Below are 22,580 nucleotides of genomic sequence, written 5' to 3'. Positions count from 1 at the left end.
TCTTCTGAGGCGGGAGCCCGTCTCAAAAGCAGGCACAAGCGAAGTCACCCTTCCCGGAAGTCGTATATTGAATGCTTCAAGTCTGTGGGCCATTGTTTTCTTTTCCGTATTTCGTGACAAATTTTTGTTAAAATTTGGACAGATTCTGTCTTAGTAACTTGTAGCTACTCTATTGGTATCCCATCTGTTCCTAGTGATTTGTTTCTTCCAAGTATTTTAAGAGCAGCTTCCACCTCACATTCTAAAATTTCTGGTTCTTCATCATGTGGTTCCTCTGTGAGTGAATCTGTCATCCTTGCATCTCTTTTATATAATTCTTCAGTGTATTGCTTCCATCTTTTATTTTATCTTGGTCAGTCAGTGTGTTCCCCTGTTGATTATTCAACATCCCTACTCTTGATCTGAATTTCCCTTTGATTTCTCTAATCTTTTGGAATAGGGCTCTTGTTGTACCTTTTTTATTATCCTCTTCTATTTCTATACAATAATTATTGTAGTAGTTGTCCCTACATATTAGTCACTGTATTATTGCACTGAGGGTTCTAACCGTGTTTCTGCTTTTGCTTTCCTTCTATCTTTAATCATGTTAAGAGTTTCGTCAGTCATCCATTGAGGTCTTTCTTTCTTGCCACCCATGGGTGCAGTTTTCAGGAAACATACAGTGCAAGCTGCCTATAAAAATGCCAATATTTGGGAACAAACAGATAAATGCTGTTTACATTTCTCCTCTTCCAGAGCAAGAAGATACTTTCTGGATGGTCATTCATGGCAACCAAAATGACCAGAAGTTTCAGAAATACAGGATGGCGCAAGCAAAAAACAAAATAGCCTACAAGTCATCAAGGATTGCCTTATAATACGATATGTGTAAGCTGCAAAGATGAGAAATTCATGCATCTGTTCCTTCTTTGGAATGCATAATCCTGTGTTCTTGATAAAGTATCAGAAAATTTTATTGATTTAAAATAATCTATCCATGATCTACACATCATATCCTTACATTTCACACGGTGTTTTACGTGGCCTTTCAGGCCTCTATTTAGAAAGGCTTCTAAATTTGAAGTGATTTACTTATGTGCAATTTTGGTTCTCATTATTTCACTACAATATGGCTAACTGAATACTGCCCAGTGCTTCTTTTGTGATGGTACTCACTGGTATTGAGTACCAACACCCCTTTCTTGGCTCCCCATGGCAACCATTTTCTGCTGGCAACCACAGCACTTTATCAAGGTATAAGTACCAGCATCTCATTTTTTACCAAAAAAGCACTTAGACTGCACATTAAATATATACTGAATCTAGCTTGTCTATCTTGCTAGGTATGTAGAAATCTAACACATATTACATTATTACATCAACACAAATGACATTAAAACAACTGCATAAATACAGACAAATCAGCTTCTGTTTTACTCAAATACATTTTAATGTTCAAAATCTGAGTCCCGAGTGCCCCCAAACCACAGAAAACAGAATAATTATTCTTTAGAGTGTTGGACTATAACCTGGGAGACCAGAGCTCAAATCCCCATTCAGCTATGAAGCGCGCTGCGTGACCTTGGCCCAGTCATGTCTCTCAGTCTAACATACCTTACAGGGTTGTTGTAAGGACAAAATGGGGAGAGGGAGACCACCTTGAGCTCCTCGAATGAAAAGGTGGCATATAAATGTAATAGATTAACTACATACATACATGTAATGTATAACATAACTCGGGGCATTTTTATCACAATTTACACTATAAGATGGTCACAGTTTTCTAAGCAGTCTTTTGTGGAGTTACCTGAAACAACAAGTTACCTGAAATTGAACAATTGGTTTTCATCGCTTCTAGAAGCCGATAGTGAGCTTAACTGCTGTAAGTTCTTGGAACGTTCCTAAATGGGCAGACACTACACGCTGCAAAAATATGTGTGTCCAAACTCTTGGCTGAAAGTTATTTGTTCAGAAAGTGGCCCAGTATACAGTAGACATGTTTACCGTGCTGCTGAAACTTCCTTTTGCTGTAGCTGACCTTCACTTTATGAAGAGGCTAAGACTTAACTTCACACTTTACTATAGAAGCGAGTAAGCTTACAATATTTAGACTCCTACAAATGGACAGAATGAAACCTAGGGAAAAGTTTAATACTGGAATAGCTGTTGCCCTTTCAATAAAGAATAAATTCCACATTCTGCTTTCCCTAAGTATAGCTTTTCATGCAATGTTTTCTATTTGGCCTCTGAAGTATGAACAAGTGCATCATCTTCCTCTTGCCCCTCTAAAATACACAAAAGCAGTGCTCCAGGCAAGATCAATTCCAGGTTATGCAGGTCTGTTAGCCAAGATGCCCCCACGCAGTAGGACCTGTCTCCTCCTTGCTGCAATCTACATGGCCCAACAGCTTGCCCTCTTCTTCCATGCCAATCCATATTTGGCTTGAAAAGAACAAACACTGACAATGCAAAACTAAAATAAAAACAACTGGGTGGGGATGAAGCGGGAGAAGTAGCTTTTTTCAACAGCAACACCATGGACACTCTCCACTTGGGGTCCAAGACACTTGCACAACAAACTTACAAATGGCAATCAGGCTGTAAACACACTAGTAGCCAGATCAAAGCATTTGCATCAGCCACACCTGGAGGGGGTATAGGTTGATCTGCCAATCTGAAGCTGAATAAAAAAAATATGCACTCAAGTGGCTCCCACCAAGTTTTACAGTAAAAAGAGGTGGGGTTTGATTAGCATTGTGTGCCCTTGTTTGCAGAAGAGAGAGGTGGAGATGCACTGGAAACAGTAGAACAGTGTGTTTCTATCCCTAGTCTCAGTAAAGGAACAGCTTGAGGAACAAATGTATTTAAAGAAACCTTGAGTTGTGGTTTGAGTACTGGGTCCCAAACAGACAATCTGACAGGAAGATTTATGAATCTATGCCAGATTTCGACTGGACACCAGGAAAAACTTCCTAACTTTTAGAGCCATACGACAATGGAATCAATTACCTAAAGAGGTAGTGAGCTCTCCAACACTGGAGGCATTCAAGAGGCAGCTGGACAGCCATCTGTCAGGAATGCTTTGATTTGGATTCCTGCATTGTGCAAGGGGTTGGACTTGATGGCCTTATAGACCCCTTCCAACTCTACTATTCTATGATTCTATGATCCCTTCCAACTTATATATGGATGTGTGTGTGTGCTCCTGTTGCTAAAAAGAAAAAAAGTCTGTATAGAATATGAAAGTAGATAATGGATTGTAAGCAACATAATTATTTCGAGTGGGCAATGGATTTGATCCTCAGGTTGTGAAGTGTCCATCACTTATCTACAATGCTTTTGAAAAACTACATGCAGCTGCTGGGAGGTATCAGACAATATGGAGTGCAGTGCCAGCAATATGCTGAGGGCCCTCAGCTCTGTTTTTCCTTTACATTGGATCTGGGAGCTGAAGTTAAGACTTTGTGCCAATGTCTGGATTCAGTTATGGGCTGGATGAGGGAGACCTGCAGATGAATTCAGACAAGCCAGAAGTGATGAAATCCACTTGAACAGCTAGAAAACCAATCTGCCATTGTCAATTAAGGCTGGCTTTCAATGTTACTTTTTAAAGGCACATCTGACATCTGTGTACATTGGTATTCTATGATTCATTCAGACACACTGTTGGAATGTTAACAAGCACATCAATTTCCCAGAGAAGGTGCTCAGCAAAGCACTTGAAAGAGACGCAGTACATCACAATTAGGCAACTGATGCCTGGATTAGGACGTATGTACATTGAACGAATGGAAGAGCTAAAGTGATTAGAAGATAAATTTGATTTTAAAAGGGCATTCTTCTAATTTCCATACCCCTCAAAATGACAATGATGGCGATGAAGCAATGAAACTTATGTTACCCCCAACAACTAACTTGTCCTTCTGGTTTCAACTGAAGTTTGACAATGCCTGACAGTGCAATTCTATGCACATCAACTCAGATGTAAGTCCAAGTGAGTTCTTGGTACTTATTTCCTGGTAAGCATGCACTAGACTGCAGACTAACTATGCTGGATTGACGCCACTAGCCCATAATCCTGTGTACGCTTGATTATTTATTTATAAAATATATCAGTCGCCCCTTCTTCTAAAAAGAAGCCTATGGCAATGTAGACATTTGTCTGTACTAAATGCTAAAACAAGCTCTGTTGAACTCAGCAAGATATACTGACAACTTATATATGATTAAATGGCATTGTAAGCATTGCATTGCATCTGAAACAACTGTGCTATTTTAGATGAATTTGCAAGCATTACATATTAAAAAGGAACTCTGTAAACAGTCTGATGTGGCAGAGCATTAAGCTCCTTCACTCTTTTGTGTCTCTGTGGTCACATCCATGTGCCTCTTTATGTTTATGTTCTATGTTCTGAGCAAACTATGTGACTGCAATTGCTTATTCGAGTTCAACTTACTTCTGAATAAACAAGGATAGGGTTGCACTGTGCATGTCTTAAATCACATTAGCTTATAAGAAACATTTATGCAATGACAGTTGTGCAAGCTTGAAATGATTTTTATATAGAGAAATAGCTATCCAAAATGGGAGGAATTTCATTGTAAATCTTAAAGAGACCAAGTCAACCCGGTCTAGAGGTTTAAATATATAGCTGGCCATTTGCCACACCCATTAAGTACAGTTGGGAGGATTTTAATTTATACTGTTGTATAATATCCATCCTATGTGATTAATCTGCAATTCTTTTAAAAAGACACATACAGTAATTTCCTCAATAACAGATGTGTCTGTTTTAAACAGGATGGAAATCTCTTGAGAATTGTTACAGTGAGAGTTAGACATTTAAAAAAGAAGCTTTAAGAAAGGGAAGAAAGATTTGACTGAGCTTCTCCCCTCCCTTCTTTTTTCAAACAAGCCCCCGGTCTTACCACTTAGAGTAAAATCTTCCCCTACTGCTTTTTTTGCATCAATTCCATTTCCACCCCCCAGCTTCTTTCTCCACTGAAGATGTTCCTGGCAGCCACACAGCCCTGTATGTTGGTGTTGGCCAGCAAAGTACATCCACAGCTGCGATATCCTTGCACCTCCCAAAGATTTCACCTGCAATGGCTCTGTTGCTTTCATCCTGGTTCCTAGACGTTTCATTCGGCCAGTGCAGCAGCAACTCCTTTACACTGGCAAATAGCTCCTTCCCTACACCAGCTGCAGCTGCTACTGCTGCCGCCCAGACCAGCCAGAAGGGGATGCTGGGGCAGCAGTGTGGAAAGAATGCTTCAGCATAGCTAAAAACAAAACACTTCAGTGTGGCATCCTGAAAGCACTCAAGCACTAACAAGTGGCAAGTTGTCAAGACTGACCCCAGAGAGGTTTTTCCCCTCAGCAAAGGAAAGCCTAGTTCTGTACTGGGCTTCCCTGTGCTAACAGTAAAATAAGTCTGGTATATGTGTGTGCAGCATGCATGCATAAATCCATTAATTCTTTTTATAACGGCTAGCTCAAGAATACGAGGAAGGATAAGACATGCCAGGGCATCTTGCTAAATATTACAAAATGCACCAACGTTTAGGAAACTTTTAAAAGGCAAAATGAACAAAAGAAGAAAAGGTGGAGCAAAGAAAGGAAATGGGAGATCTTTTGACAACTTTACAAGGAAAAATAAAGAGTCAAGGCTCTCCAATTAAACACCATCAACCCCGCCACTCTCATGACAATTATAACCGTGAGTTCCCCGATTGCGCACATTCTAGTCCACATTATATAAGCGTAGAAGAATGTGAAAAAAGCTATTAGCAACAATCAATTCATTGTATGCAGTGTACACACACACAGCATCTGATCAGCATTTCCTACCGTTCTAATTGCAGTTGGAATTCCTGATTCATCCACTGGGCCAATCCCTGCATAATGTGGTGCTTTAATGACTGTGACTTTCTTCTCTTCTTCTGAAGTTCTACAGATTGGTATTGTACTGGTGGTACTGCTGCCGCCGACAGAATGAGCATGCTGTGAGTATGTCTCTGTGGATTCTACAAAGATAGTGGTAACACAGCGCTGTATAACAATTTAATTACCATGTTTTCATCTGTGTATTGGGCTAGTGTTTTCAACGTCTCATAGCAGCATATGTGGCAAACTGACACATGATTAACCCACGACACCAGATATTGGATGAGGTGGAGAAGGGAGTCTATGCTCAGTGGGACCATAACTCTATGGCACAGCACATGCTTTGCATGCAGAAGGTCCCAGGTCCTATCCCTGGTACCTGCAATTAAAAGGATCAGGCACCAGGTAATGTGAAAGATCTTTGCTTGAGACATTGGAGAGCAGGAAGAGTAGACCATATGGGCTAAAGCAACACATAGGAAACTGCCTATGCAAGGTCAGCCTATGTTATTTGTGATGCAAAAGGGATGAACTTGGTACTAGCCTCTGTGCTGAGCGCAAAATAAAGCATAAAGGAAGTACTTGCTGCTTATAAAACAGCACGGAAATAGAGAGGGTGGAATGAAGGAGTCCAAAGAGTAATTTCAGAGTTTGTTTCTAAAGAATCTGAAAAATAAATAGGCAGCACATAAAATTAAAACTGAGAAAGACCTTGCCTGTAGGCTCACATTCTAAATAAATAAAGCATGGCACAAAGTGGAAAAAGATCTGCATTGGGATTGGGAAAAAGGGAAGGGGATAGGAAGCTGATCACTTAGTGGGAGGAGGGGAATCAAAGAAAAGAAATGACTTTGAGAAGCCTTTGAATGAAAAGAATCAGGCAAATTCCAGAGGGGGGAGTTTGATTGGGAGAGAACAGATAGGTAGAAGGGGTGGAAATTTTAATTTAATAAAATTACTTTAAATCTGAAATTAACATAAGCGTCACAAAACATGACAATTACATTTTTACAGTTGTCCTTATTGCTGGAGTGGTCTGGAGGTAGTGGCAACCTTTTTTAATTGCATTGTGGGGACTCAGATGGAAATCCCTAATCAATAAGCATGACCTTTACACACAGAGCAGTTGTGTGAATAAAATGAAATATAGATCTAGTTGCACCTCTCACCTCCCAGGTCCTTGGACAAATAGGAAAAGCATTTAAACAAACTTGCTACCTGTGGTTCCAAATCAGCTCTAGCCATGGGCAGCAACCGATAGCCCCATATTAAGATGAACTTCACCAGGCATTTGGCTCCTAATTTTGGAGGGCTCTTGATGTTGTAGCCTCTTTTAGTGGACAGGTTGTTCCACCGTTGTTATATTTATGTGGTTTTAACTGCTTGGTTTGTTTAAGTTTGTATACTGGTTTTAACTTTTTTATTGATTGCAAGTCACTTTGGGTTCACTTTTATGAAGAAAATCAACTGACAAATTTGGTAATAAATATGAAGCAGCTTTATATAATCAAAAAAGGGTCCATTTAGCCTGGTGTTGTTTACTTTGACTGGCACTGGCTTTTCAGGATCTCAGACAAACAAAATGCTTTCATCAGTTGCATAAAATGATATTAAGAAGGGCTTTCCTGGGGAGAGTATTCCATAGTTGTGGCATCGCCATGGAGAAGGCCCTATTCCAAACACTAAAAGATCTTGCCAAATAACAGCATCCAGAGCAAGGCCTCACTTGTAGTTCACGGCAGAAGACATGGGATAAAATAATTATGAAGGCACACTTGACCCAGGCTATTTAGACCTTGAGAGGCAGTAAGAAATTCAGTGCAGCTAAGCAAGAGTTGGCTTATAGACCATCAATTCCCACCAGAAGGTGACTAGCAGATTTGTACTGACACTTTTGGACTCTCTTCACTGCCATTTCCACAAAGTGAATATTATACTTATCTATCCAATAAATTTCCAGGGCCTGGCTGATGGTTGCCACTCAGCAAAATCAGTGTGGTATGACCTTGGTAGGTTGGATCCAGCCTTTGCCTCCTATGAATGGAATGAATTGAAGGGTTCTGAGCCAGTGAAGGAATCCTGCTGGTGGAATGGAGGAGGGAGCAATTTGCCCTCCTTCCTATACCCATCTGAAAATCTGCCTCAGAGTGTTGAGGGGCTCTCACAAACAGCATGGGGAGCTGCAGGGAGAATGGGGATTGGTGAACTTTTCTGCAGGTGAGAGAACCATGAGCAAACTCTGGATCCTTAAGTACGCTTACATTTCTATGGGGCACTGGTATGCAACCAGGAATATCGAGTAGTCATTCAGAGACAGGTGTTATGTGGTAATAATTGGGCAGTGAGTTTTTTTTTAAATGTTGCCTTGTACTTTTAGTTATTAAATCAGTTTGAAGCTGTCTAATAAAAAATATTCTCTAGATGATATCACATACTTAAAAAGTATAAAACTAGGGTTTTAGAAGTTCATAAAGGCTGGTGACATTATTTTGTTTCCTTTTGGTCTTTGCCTATTTTCATGGCTCCATTTCCTAGACAATGAATTATCTTATGCTGGATGTAATACTATGTGTAAAAATAATAAGAATGTATTTATAAAAAGAAATAATTTTCTTCTAAAGCCAACAGCCTGCTGAATTCTAGGATACTTAATATGTAATGAAAGTTTTTAGTGGAAATATTCAAATGAGTAGCAGGACTAATAACTGGCACTGGCTCCGGCTCCTCACTTGTTTAGTTCAAATAACTTAGCACGAAACATATATGGTAAAGTGCATTGATGTGTATGAAAGAGCTGAATATCTGGGCCTCTCTCCAAATACGCATACAAGAGAGACATAGAATATGATCCTACATCCAAGAATGGCAAAAATCATCTGTCTGCACCAGTGGGATTTTTAGGGCCAAACCAGACATGACATTAACTTTGTGAATGCAATTAATGGGCAGATTTTTTAAAATTGTAAACAACAACTGCAGGGAGGGGGTGTTAAGCAGCAGCTGGATTGCAAGGACTGGAGAGGGAGAGTTTAACCCTTTCCCCATTGCTACCATCCTGACACACAATCACCTCCCAGAAGCTACTAATTATATAGGGAGCAAAGTCTCCATTCCTGTACTAAGGCCTCTTCCTTCTTTTGCGGATCTGGAAGTTCAATATAAAATGGGGGTGGCTAATCTGTGATCCTCCCGATGTTGCTGAAGTACAACTTCCATCAGCCCTAGACAGTATGGCCAATATTAAGGGATGATGGGAGTTGTAGTTCAGCAACATCTGAAGCTCAAAGCTCAGACAACCCTGATATAAAATATGGACTTGTAGACTACATTGTATAACAAGTTTGGCTTGCCTCTTGGAGGCATCTGTGATGTTCCTGTATTAATGTATATATGGTAAGTGTTGGTTGTTTAGAAGATACATGGTAAGTGGAGTGAAAGAGGAGGGGGAGTGAATGGGCAGTAGAATGCTAGATGATTGGCTGAGTGTTTAAAATGGCTGAACGTATAAAAGGAAGAGTGAGAGTGGGGGTGGAGGAGGTGAAACTGAGTGGGTTGCTTGGTGGGGTTTAGAGAGTTGTTTGCCAGGAGAGAGTGGAGAAGGAGGGGGGTGGAGTTCGGATTAGTATTGAGTAAAACCATATGCTTATGTGCCTTAAGAAGAAATCTTGTTAATCTTGTTAGCTTTGTTATCTTTAATAAATACTTAATTTGGTTTACCAAAGGCCTGATCCTTGGCTGGGGTTTCACAGACCAGAAGGGAGGGTAAGGTAATGACCAAGGCTGAAGGGAAACTGTAACAAATGGTGGCAGCGGTGAAGAGAATAACAATACCAGTATTCAGAGTCTCTGGGAATACTAGTATTAGGACGTGACTGGTGGTTGCCTAGCAGGGGGATCTGTTGAGATCTGTGCTAGAGCGGGGAGAGAAACAATAAAAAAGGACAGTCCGGACTGGTGGAGTCCCTGGTGGTGCCTAGTGACAGGCAGTAGCCACGCGCAGGTAGGAACCTGACAGGGAGAGCCAGGGAAGGGCGTCACAGCATCATAGGCAGGCAGGCAACAGAAGGCCTGCAGCCTATAACAGGCTCACCAAAACTTTACTTTCAGAGGAACCATCTTCTAAATTTACTTAAAACCAATTGCTATATAGGCGTTTCACAACATGGTAAAATCCAGCAAAGAGGTTGTGGAAGGTTGATTCCTCCTGCTGGGAGGAAGGGCGGGATATAAATCAAATAATAAATAAATAAGTAAATAAATAAAATGATAATGGGCCTGATGTCAACTAACTCAATTTTCATTTAAGGCTGTCATTATGTTTCTGTTATATGCCTTCAAGTCGATTACGACTTATGGCGACCCTATGAATCAGTGACCTCCAAGAGCATCTGTCATGAACCACCCTGTTCAGATCTTGTAAGTTCAGGTCTGTGGCTTCCTTTATGGAATCAATCCATCTCTTGTTCAGTCTTCCTCTTTTTCTACTGGAGGACTGTTTATTTATGAACCCAGCCTATTCTTATTGTTGCTCAGATATTTCTCCAGGTGCCTCTATAGACATCTTTTTTATTAAGGTGATGTGCTCTATCATGGTTTGCTACCCATAAAAAACCAGTTTGTATGACGCTGATTTAATTAGGGGTGGGAAAAGGCCACCCAAATGTATTGTTTAGATAATGGTAGGAGCATCCATATTGTTGTGGTGTCCCTGCTCCCTTAAAATGCCCTGGGAAGACACTAATTCTATATAATTTGGGCGTTAAAAATTGTGGTCAGGCCACTGAGAGCAAAGCTGAATTGCTTTCACTGCAGCTGCCAGCAACATTAAAGCTTTAAAAAAGGAAGAAGCCACCTTGCCACCATGGCTTAAGAAATGAATTTCTGCATACATCACTCCCCGCCCCTAAGAAATCAGAGAAATAGCTGCTAAATTCATGGTTTACGAACAGGGCAGTGACAGTCAGAGGGATATTTCGTTACAGCCCTAGTATTAATCAGCACATAACATTTAAAAGTCTTCATAGATGCATGATATTTGTTCATGTGGGGGACTCACCCATTGCCCTACTCTGTTGCAGAAGACCAGTGCTTGAACTGAACGAGACCGGCGGGGAATATGCTGTAGGAGAGAAAGGCCTTTGAAAGTGGCTCATTGGACTGGTTGCTAAACTAGAGTTCCCATTCACTGTTATCTGAGCCTGAAAGGTAAAAACAAAACAAAACAAAAATCATATCCCATTAAAGCCCATTCACAGAACCATATGAATCCCATCATCATCTACAAAGGGTGAAGAACAAACTCATCACCCTCAGAACAATAGGCACCTGTCAGATTCTCAGCTGTAACAGTCCATGATCAGTATTCAGCCCCCCACATAACCTCTCACTCCTAACCCCCTTAAAGAAGGCAGCATGCTGGAATCATGGGAAGGCATCAAGAAAGTCCTAGGTCAAAGCAGCGTCTGCATGAATGCAGTGTAAAATGAAAATGGCAGTAAAACTTGCTCTCCCAATTTTCTCTTCCATTTCCAGCTGCTGAAGTCCTATTGCTATTCACTTGATAAAGGTGCCAAACAGGAGGAGCTGAAATCCCCTTCCATTGTTGCTGTGACCGAACAGTAGATGCAAACCAGATGTGATGGCTGAGTCTTATACCGTGTCCTAAAAATAAAATGCAGATCTTCATGGTTATGTGGTTAACACCCTAGCCACTGAATTCTGTCACAATTCCTACCTTTTTCTTTTGAAAAATTACATCAATACTAATATTTAGGCATGCTTTGATTTCTTAAGATCACACAGCTGCTGTTTTTCAAATCACTTAACATGCTGTTTTATAAAAGCTGAATAAATTATAAGTATAAATTATGAATTACAGCACATTAGTATACATGTCTACTCAGAAGTAAGCCCCACTGACTTCAGTGGGACTGACTCCCTGGTAAGTATGCATAGGATTTCAGCCTTAGAAACCATCGGCAACAGATGTAGAAACATCAACTTGCTTTTCTCTAGCAATTCTAGGAGAGATGACCTGTAACCTTATGCATGGTATGGAGGTCATACAGAAATGACCCAAACTTTCCAATCCTGTTTCCTTGGATTTAAGTTCCACTGAGTTCAAACATTCTGGTTAAGTGGATGGTGTTGAATGTTAGTTCTACTCAGAGTAGAACCACAGAAATTAATAGATGTGACTTCTCAGGTTCATTAGTTGCACTGGGTCTACTCTGACTAGGAATTAACTGAATATGACCCAGTATGTTTAGGATTATATTTACATATCAACCTTTATTGTATGATCTTGGATTAAAGTTGTTTTTCAATCAGAAAAGTCTTATAGTATTTACAATTTTATTATTTTGTTATCCAGCTTGTTTTAACCATGCAGCCTGCATCTATAAGCTACATAGGACGATTCATTTGAGATGAGTAAAGCAAGTTGCTGACTTTAATTTCTGTATATATGTATTGCATACATTCGTTCATGGACTTCTGAGTTATACATAAGGACATCTGTATTTAAATAGTTTAAGGGAAGTTACTAAGAATAAAGAAAATGCATGCCTGAAAAAGGAAAAATACATTTTGTAGGAAGTGAATGTAAGATTATCCATACTTTTATTCCTGTAAGAGAAAAGTGCTTTAAAGGGGAAATGTTAGCTGGAGAAAAAACTAAAATCAGGAGCAACCTCATGCAGACAGTGATTGCTGCTAGTCGAAGATAATGTTGTGTTAAGTACTATACTCAGTAAATGTATTAAAATCCATGTTTCAGACATACCCTGCATCCTAGTGGTCCCTCAGTAGTTTGACAGGTTTGCAGCTTGTATTAACATTCTGCTTGAGCATTCTGTCTGTATGCACATTAATTTAACTTCTTAGATAGTTCTGCCTATATTCTATATGCCATTTCTCTTTAACACAGTGAGACTGAAGAATAACCATTACAAGATTCATTCCAGGTTTTTTTTTTTTTTTGCGCCAGAGTATGTTGCAATGCAAAGGCTTGGCACTGGAATAATACAGAGTAGTATAGATGAGAGACCATCTCCAAGTATGTACAAAGTACCTCCCTTGCTACTATGAGCTGTTTTCAATATAACAGCTTTCCAAGGTGAAGTGCGTGCTGCATTTCCCATTGCACCACACTACCATTACAACCAACTCTCTTTTGCAACTCTCACTCATGCACCTGATAGAGGTGCTGCTTCTGCATTTCTTAGGTAGTTATATGGGTGAGAAGATGTGAGGGAACAAGAAATGTAAGTCACTTGTGCTTCTTGTTCACCACCATCACAACACATCCAAACCTGCCTTCACAATCTGCCTCTAAATTGATGGATCAGATCTTCTAGGGAGGAGGTTAAATGAAAACAGGCATTGTAAGAAATATTCTTAAAAAGATTTATACCTCACCCTTAATTATGAATACCTCGATTATTCCTACTATTATGAATAAAATAACACTGTAGATTTTTTATTCAGAATAAAACCATAATGATTAAACGTAACAGATTTAAAAAGCAGTGTAGCAGATTAAAAAAAACAAAGGTTGAAATTGATTTTATGGCCTGGGAAAATGATAATAAATATTTGTCTTTTGCCAAAAAAAATCTAAGACTTGGTATTTTCCTGGGGAACAGTATTTCAAACACTGCTTTTTATGTAGAGAGTGATTCAGAAGCACTCCAGGCTTCTAACTGATCAGCCACGGAAACTACCATACCATCTATCACAGGAAGGATCACCCCTCCATAGTATTTGGATTAACTGACCAGCAAATTTATATTCTGTTACTTGTTGGAAGCTTAAAATGTCCGTGTTAAGAAATCATAACAAAATCTTATAAAATCTGCATTAGGAATGACCAGCATGCTCATCCAATGAGCTGAACAAGACATGGATTAGCTCTTTTCCACTTTGACAGCCCTGGTTGAACAAACTGGAAGAGGAAAGAGCAAGGATAATTACATGAGAGCTGGCAGCAGTGGTGGTGAAGGTGGTGCCATCTGACACGGCAGACATCTGGCTCAAGGTTGGGGAAGGTATTTCAGAACAGTCAGTAGTATCATAGTTACAGCTCTGAAGCTCATCTAGAATAGTAGTGGAGGACTCATTCACCAGGCAAGAGGAGTACTCACTCATGGCAGAGTCTGTCATAACAGAGGCTGTTTCAGTCCTGTGGATAGTACTGTCAAGAACTAGGAGAGGGTATGTATATGAAAAACGTGAAAGGGCCAGGGTTCTATAAAAGCGTGAAGGCCAAAAATCATCACGTGTTGGCAAAATAAATGATGTTACATGGTGGGTGCCACTGTTGGGTGTGAGACAGGGTCTGTTAATCGATACCATGGAAGGAGGAGGTGAAGGAGGCAGTGGTGAAGCTTCAGCTGAAGTTTGTCTGTGTGTCTGTGAAGCATTTACCTCCATCACATTTGCAGTTACTTTCTGGTTTCCAAGCTGAGTTTTGAGAAACAAACAAACAAAAAAACCATGTTACTAAATTTAATTTTTGAATATTTTCCTTACTCCTTTGTTGTGTGCAAGAGTATAAGAAAAACAACACACACACAACATGTGTTTTCTAACAGTCTTAGAAGTATATAGTCAAGAAGATTAGGAAATAAAAGAAACTGTATTACAAAAGAAAACGTACTAAGTGAATTTGTCAAATATTAATGGGAAGCAATGCCAGAAACTACAGTGCGTTGGTTTCCAAGGGTTAAATAATTTGACGTTTGGTTCAAATTGAGTTTCATGTATTTATCTACAGTGAACATTAGAAACTTTTCTTCCTATCCACAAAATTGCATTTGCCTTTTTAGCAAAGAAATTTAAAGCAGGAAAAAAAGGAAAGAAAACCATTGATTCTGAAATCAAGGGCATCAGTATGGCTCATAGTATGTCAGTAATGACAAAAAGCTTGTTACTTGCAGATGACAGTAAGAGATTGCCCAGACTACTTCAACAAGAACTGTTGTATAGTTCTTTTGAAAATTGAATTAGGAAACAAAAATTAGTAAAAGAGGGGTCATTGAAGAGAATTCTGACTCTTGTGTCTAACCTTTTGTTGTTGTTGTTGTTACTGCTGACACCACCATCATCATAGAAATGCTAGATGTGGTTCACTGGATTCTTATACTCCGGACCAATCTTCTCCAGCTCAGTGCCCTCCAGATGATGTTGGACTACAGCTCCCAGCAGTCCCAGCCAGTGAAGCCAATGATCAAGGATGTTGGGAGTTGTAGTCCGTACATCTGGAGGTCACCAGGTTAGGGACATCTACTCCATACTATTAGGCTGACTCTCCATTTCACACTTACTTTCTCACAACAATCCTTCTAGTACTGGATTCCAAGATTTTCTCCACTCCACTCTTAAATAACATACTTGGGAAAACAAATACACAATTGTCATGTATCCACTATAATAAGGCAGAGCTTGCTCACGATGTCCCCAGTACTCTGTACTAATTGGAGGTGGGCAAATTCCCTTTAATTTGGTTTGGTAGCGTTGGAGCGTTTTTTTTAGTAATATTAAGGGATGCTTTAAAAAATTGGGCAAAACATGTGACTCTCCCCTGCTGGTTAACCCCATCTCGTTTGAAAAGGGAGAGTGCTTGTTAGAGCCATTACTAACAAGCTGTAGCGCGTGATCAGCTGTAGCATGGGGAGCTCGTGCACTACAGCTGATTGCTGTCACCTGGAGTGCGGTGGCTGGAGCTCCCCACGCTACAGCTGATCGCCCTGCTGGCACCGCCATATTAGCAGATTGCGGCCTATTGCCGAAATAAAACACAAACACCATTCATTGGGTTAAATCATGGGCCACTTTATTAAATGGAATCAATTAGAATAATGAACCTGCAGAGGGGAAATCAAGTGCGGGAGCATTCTGATGATCCAGGCAAAGCCTGCTTGCAGCCATAGGGCGACTAAACCTTGCCTGAGCCCGGGGCTACCCTGTGCCAGACCCCAGCTCAGGCCACACCCTGAAGATGTGTAGGGGGTCCAACCCGCATCACCGCCCCCCGGAGCCGTGAAACTCCGAGCGGATGAGGCACGTTGGCCCCAAAGGTGGCCCGTGTTCTGCCCCCCGGACCGTATAGCCCTGAGCTGCAGGCCCCCGGACCGCCAATTGCCCCCAAAGGTGCCTAAAGGTGTCACCTAGCTGCCCTTTCCCTTTAAACCTTTTCCCGCACTTCTTTGCCACAAGTGACCATTGACATATTAAAGCTAGAAACAGACCAATCAGCCTATTAACCCCAAAGGCACCCGTGCTAACCCTTGACCCGTCCCCCCAACCACAGTGTGGAGTAGGCAAAAGAAACCTGCCAGCAAAGCGAGGCAGGCAGGCCAAAAATTCCTAGTCGGCCCTGTAGCGACCAAATGAATCACACTGCAGCAGAGGGAGGGTCGGACGGGCACCACCAAAATTCAAAGGAGGGCGGGAGGCTGGTGGAGTGGCCTTAAATGGCCTTCAGCCGCCCTGCCTCCTTCCTGCGTGTCACAATGGCGCGCTGGCGCGCCGCGTGCACACACGCCCACCCGATGGCGGCCTGGCTTCGGCTGTGGTCGCAAACTCGCCCCTTTGCCCGGAATTACTGGGCACGGAACGGGATTGCGGCCTATTGCCGAAATAAAACACAAACACCATTCATTGGGTTAAATCATGGGCCACTTTATTAAACGGAATCAATTAGAATAATGAACCTGCAGAGGGGAAATCAAGTGCGGGAGCATTCTGATGATCCAGGCAAAGCCTGCTTGCAGCCATAGGGCGACTAAACCTTGCCTGAGCCCGGGGCTGGCCTGTGCCAGACCCCAGCTCAGGCCACACCCTGAAGATGTGTAGGGGGTCCAACCCGCATCACCGCCCCCCGGAGCCGTGAAACTCCGAGCGGATGAGGCACGTTGGCCCCAAAGGCGGCCCGTGTTCTGCCCCCTGGGCCGTATAGCCCTGAGCTGCAGGCCCCCGGACCGCCAATCGCCCCCAAAGGTGCCTAAAGGTGTCACCTAGCTGCCCTTTCCCTTTAAACCTTTATCCGCACTTCTTTGCCACAAAAGGGGGATAAGCCTCTGCTTAGTCTCCCTTTACCCCACACCCAATAACCTCTGCAGGTTCATCAGGAAGATGCCATCGTTACCCCACAAACTGCATGTCCACGCATGCCTGCCACTGAGGGCCTTGCCTTCCATGTCTGACCACAGCAGACGACCCGAGGCTACCGAGGCCTCAACTGCATGTCCTCACATGCCTGCCACTGAGGGCCTTGCCCTCCATGTCTGACAACAGCAGACGACCCGAGGCTACCGAGGCCTCAACTGCATGTCCTCACATGCCTGCCACTGAGGGCCTTGCCCTTCCTGTCTGACCACAGCAGACGACCAGAGGCTATTGTGGCCTCACTGCATGTCCTCACATGTCTTGCCCTTCAGTAACCAAGGTAATTCCCACCCAGGGGAATGACCACCACCTGCAGAACCTTCCGCCCTGAAGCCTGCTGGAACGACATGGGTAGGAGACCATTCCAGCGCATACTCTGTCGGCCCAGCCACCAAACCGTGGCCCACCATCAGAGGCCCAGCTGTGAACCAATGTGCGTTTGCAGCCCCAAGGCCAGCCTATGAGATCATGCCATGGCTGCAGAGTAGGCTGCGCATCTGCTCCATCCCTGTCCAGCAACCTGCCAAAACAGAAACAATCGTGAATAGTTGGGTCCCGGACCTTCAGACTCGCCCCCGGGGTGAATGTATTCCATGCACCCCCTATTTCCACCTCCTGACGGCGTGCACCTGCATATACCAAAACCAAATAGACCGTTCCCGGTAGGCAATTCCACTGCCGGGTAGGCAACCCCCATTCTGGAGGAGCATGTCCCTCAAACCCCCATGGGTCTGCTCCCGGGTACTGCGACACTAGACCGAAACTTTATAAGGGAATATCCCTCCCCCTGAATATCAGGCAACCAGGCCTGTAGCTTCAGGCCAAAAACACTATGACGCCGTCATGGGGAAGTGTCCAGTCCAGGGGGAGGGTAAAATAATGTGGACTGACTCTTGTACCCCTGGTCTGCCTGGAAGTCTGACCTGGCCCCCAAACACCCTCGCCCCCCATCCGGAAGGCTCCAAATTAAGTGTGAGGGCCGCTACATGCAACTGCTGAGCTTTGAAGCATGATGGTCTCAGGGCACCTCCCTGATCAACCATCCCTGGCGGGTCAGGTGAACATGGAGGATGAGGATAAGGGGTATGGGGGTGTGCATGGGCCAGCTGGCCAGCACATGACATATCCCAAGACATCTGAATGGTCCTAAAGGCCCCCTGCCAGCCTACCTTGCGACACACTGACAGCCAAGCTACACTCCTACCGTCTGTGATGAATTCCAGCACGTGATTCATAGGAATAGGCCACACTTTGCATAGCCCCTGCCAGCCCCTAACTCCCAGGAATCCCCTCCTGCCCTCTGATAGCTGGTGAGCATGCTGGGGCAGCAGATAGGCATATGGCCATCTCTGACTCCCTTCCCCCATCTCCCAGTATGCGGTATGGGACTAGCTGAGTCGGTCCTTCCTCTAACTGAAACACCATTGACGCGCCGCAGGAAAGGAGGGGGCCACCACAGGTTGGCGCACAAGGCAGCCAAAAACTTTGAACTTGTGGTAAGGCTGTGAAATCCCTGTTATGGCACCATCACCCCCACCGTAGAAGGCCCCCAACACCTGAAGGGGAGGAAGCAAACACTTTCCCAGCCCCTGAAAACTCCAGGATCTTGATCTGCAACAGTTCAAGCTTTTCCAGGGCAGCCTGCAGCCCTGGGTCCAAAAGTCAGTCTTAATACCCTGGAAGGTGAACACTGGGGCAGGATCTTCCCTTTCCCCAGCTGCCAAAGGAACCCCCCAGTTCATAGCTACGCTATAAACTGTGCCATCAGGTGCTAACATGCACCCAAAGTCTGCCCTACCCGTGAACTGTAAATCATGAAAGTAGTGCCCCACTGCTTCTGAGCCCTCTCGTCTCCTGACTGTCCCTTCCAAGAAGGGGCTGAAGTGCTCCATGCAAGAATACAGCAGCCCCTAGGTAATGCTCTGCTGCATAGTTGACTTAAAGGGCAAAACTCAGCAGCTCAAAATCCACCGTGTGTAACAGCTGGCAATGCAGGCAGATTAGCTGCCACACTTGCCCATAAGGCATCACTGACTGACCCCACTTGTATGACGGATGGTGAATCAGGTAGTCTTTGCCCACTGCCACTTTGGGCACTATACGGGGGGGGGGCACTGAGAGAGCAGAGGTAGGGGATGATGGGAAGGGGCCAATAACCCTGCCCAACTGTATGTCTTCATCAACTGTCCCCTGGACCAGTGCGTCCATAGGATCCGGAAAACCGCATAATAAAGAAAAACCACATCATAAATTAGTCTCCCCATAACTGGGCAGTCTGCAAGCAAGGTCCATAGCCCTCGAGCGTAGCTGGGAAGGGACACTTTTCTCGAGCAGCCTCTGCTGGGGGCTGCTTCCCGCTCCTTTGAGGAGCCCTGGCCTTTAATAGCAGGTTTGTATTCAGCAGTTATTAGATGGCATGGAGTTAAGCAATGTCATCTTCTAATGTCTGCAGATCAAATGACTCTTAAAAGCACAGGACTAGAGGCCTGTAAAAAAAAAAAAGGTGGGCACCTTATCTACAGACCAGTTTGTAAACTAGCTAAAGAGAAGATGCAAGCAAATGTGCAGCCTGCACGTGATTAATTCCATTATGTTTAAATAATTTACTCAGAGAAATATGAATTGGACCAATTCTATGCATACTTACTTATGAGAAAATCCCCGAGTGTATCGTTACTTCTTCCCCTGGAAGGGTGCACGTGATTGCACGCATACAGCAGAATCCTATGTGTGTTTACTCAGAATATCACAGATTAAATGGGTTTTAGAACAGAGGTTTATGGGACTTAACTGATGGAAAGGTTCATATATTCTTGACAGTGAAAAGGGGGGATGAGTTACCTTTGCATGGCTGATTCATGTACTTTATGGTTAAAAAGGAAACATATCCCAAGGCCACAGAAGACCTAACGGGAAGCTTCTGATGTTCTGTACCTCTCTACACAAAAGCTTATTATGTCTTTACAATTCTGCAATACAACCCAAATACAGAATACTTTTTTATAGAACTGAATCAGTTGATACAAGTTAGATCAGATTGCAAACTTACCAATTTAATATACCACCTCTCTCCCTTGTGGTATTTATAAACCATATATGTTCACTTCTCTTGCTACCGTTTTGTGCATAAATGTCATGTTAAATAACTACATTTTATTAAGAAGCAAAACTTGTATGGCACTTTATACGCAATACTATTTGGTAATACCAGTTTCAGTAACTCCAAATTTACAAGATCCAAAATAAATCAGCTGTAGAGTGAACAAAACTTATCACTCTGTGCAAATCCCATTAAAAAGTACCAATGTGTACATATCTATAGGTACACTGTATTTTTACAGAACACCTTGCACCAATTTGTGTGTGTTCTCTAGTGGGATAACCTAAAATTTATCAAATTAGTTAATTTAAGAAAGGGGCAATCACCCTGTATAAAGAATCCTATGAATCATCCTCAACCTCAATATTTAGTGTTGCAATACTCAAGCTTTTAAAATAGGCACAGGCCTACCCATCTTCTATATTTATTAAAAGAACCTAGCAACTAAGAAGCGTTAGATTTATTTGTGTATTTACATTGACTCAAGCTGGGCCTCTTTGTGTGCAGGGCAATTTTGTAAGAGAAAGCAAATACGCTTTCATTTCTGCAGTACCAAGAAACCGGCTTAACTAACCTTACGACAGTCTCTTGGCTGTTCATAGCCTCAAAAGCTACCTTGAAAAAGAACTCACAGCATTTCCGGATTTAAGGAGGTCCCTCCTTTCCTCAACCCTGACAAGCAGGTTTAAGATCTCCAAGCCTTTTAAGCAAACTGAATTTACATAGAGCCCAGAAGAACAACAGTGCTAGGCGCCCCAAGTAGGAACCACCAAGGAGCAGTCTGATGTCGCACAGGCACAGCTTGGGACCCCAAAAACTGACTCCCAGTTCTTGACTCCATCGTCATAATCACAAAGGTCGATTAGAGCCACGCACTTCAGCAGGAAGCACAGAAGGTAAAGAAGAAAGGACGGCGGGGTGGAGAAGGAAAAATCCACTTCTCCACCCAGCACGGCACGTAAGGGACTGGCTATCTGTGTTAAGACACCCCGAGGACACACCCCGAGGGTCAAGCGCCCGTCCCTCGCCCAGCCACAGTCACCCACCACATACCACGGGGGTTGAGGACGCTTCGGGGGCCCGTACCTCAAACCCAGCGCGAGGCAGAGACCTGCCGCCAACACTATCCCCCGGATAAACAGAAGCCCCAAGGCCTCCCTAAGTACTACACCATGCCGGGCTTGGCGAGCTGTGGGCCGCAAGGCCCCGGCAGCCCAACACGACGGTACCTTCGCTCCGCGGCAAGGAGATGGTTGGCCGGTAGGCAGCGGCTACCACCTCCTCTTCCTCGTTGTCGTCGTCGTGCGGCGTCGGCTACCTGTCGGTCGGGTCCTTGGCTAGCGCTCCTCCCCCCATCGTAGTTCGTCTGGGCCTGAGGCTCGGTGTCGGCCTCACTGGCCTCTCCCCCGCACCGCGGACCTGTTGCCTCCCGGCACATCAAAGGCTCTCGCCCCGGCTGGAAAGCCTTCCGCGGGTCACCGGAAGGCTCCCTGCGCCTCGCCACAGCCACCGCCGCAAGGCCTCACTGCTCTGCAGGCCTTGCCGCCAAAATTCAAAGGAGGGCGGGAGGCTGGTGGAGTGGCCTTAAATGGCCTTCAGCCGCCCCGCCTCCTTCCTGCGTGTCACAATGGCGTGCTGGCGCGCCGCGTGCACACACGCCCACCCGATGGCGGCCTGGCTTCGGCTGTGGCCGCAAACTCGCCCCTTTGCCCGGAATTACCGGGCACGGAACGTGAATGCCAAAAAGTGGGGCCCTACTGTATAACATTCAATCCAATGCCTTGTCTCTGTGTCTTCTTCTTGGGTGTGGGGGCAAATGGCTGAGAATTAAGCTTATTCTACCTTTTAGAGGCTGCAAAGCTGCTAAATAGTTTCAAAAAACAGTCCTGGTATAGAGTGGCTCTCATATGTCAATTCACAGCCAACACTAATCCATAACACACCGTTATCTGAGAGACTGTAGCTGTTTCCTAGTGTTACAGGAAGCAAAACAAACCAAAAACTGAAAAGTATTCTAAAAATGTTTTTAATCCAGCAGATTTCCCTGAGTTTCTGAAATGCTCTTTTAATCTACCATCTGAAAATATCTTTTAAAACTCTTTCAGCACACTTGGCAAGCAAATCAAACTGTGTTGATGCAGAAAGCTTGTTAATGGGCCTCATTCTAAGAGCACTTCTAGACTCTACTGTGGGAAGGGATTCAATCACTTACCAGCACATTTTGGTTGCACAATTAAAGCTGATTCGGAGCTCTTCTGCAAAAAAAGCTATTTTTCCCAAATCCGATTGTTAGCAATAAGAAAAATCACAGGAAAATGCAGTGGAGAGCATGGGATTAACGTTTGTTTGATGCAACTGCATCTAGCTTCCCCACAAAAAAAATCAGAATGAATAAATCAACAGCCAAAGTCATCTACTTTCCTGCAAGCAGCTCAAGATGAAAGC

The 22,580-nt window shown here is 43.5% G+C and overlaps 1 protein-coding gene across 9 annotated transcripts in view; it reads right to left on the bottom strand.

Moving 5' to 3' along the window:
• SORBS2 (sorbin and SH3 domain containing 2) overlaps nucleotides 1-22,580 on the bottom strand; it is a 128,058-nt gene that overhangs the window by 79,291 nt on the left and 26,187 nt on the right. For 5 of the 9 annotated variants that reach the window (XM_061585114.1, XM_061585109.1, XM_061585110.1 and 2 more), the window contains exons 5-6: nucleotides 10,923-11,064; nucleotides 5,831-6,006 (exon numbers count right to left, since the gene is read on the bottom strand). In XM_061585114.1, coding sequence (XP_061441098.1) covers nucleotides 5,831-6,006; nucleotides 10,923-11,064 — 318 coding nt within the window. Of the gene's footprint in view, nucleotides 1-5,830; nucleotides 6,007-10,922; nucleotides 11,065-13,840; nucleotides 14,330-22,580 lie in introns of all 9 variants that reach the window. The other 4 variants (XM_061585106.1, XM_061585107.1, XM_061585112.1 and 1 more) reach the window with 1 other exon arrangement.

This window comes from Rhineura floridana, chromosome 9, assembly GCF_030035675.1.
Source record: "Rhineura floridana isolate rRhiFlo1 chromosome 9, rRhiFlo1.hap2, whole genome shotgun sequence".
Taxonomy (NCBI): Eukaryota; Metazoa; Chordata; class Lepidosauria; order Squamata; family Rhineuridae; genus Rhineura; species Rhineura floridana.
This window is presented reverse-complemented; position numbering and strand designations above follow the sequence as displayed.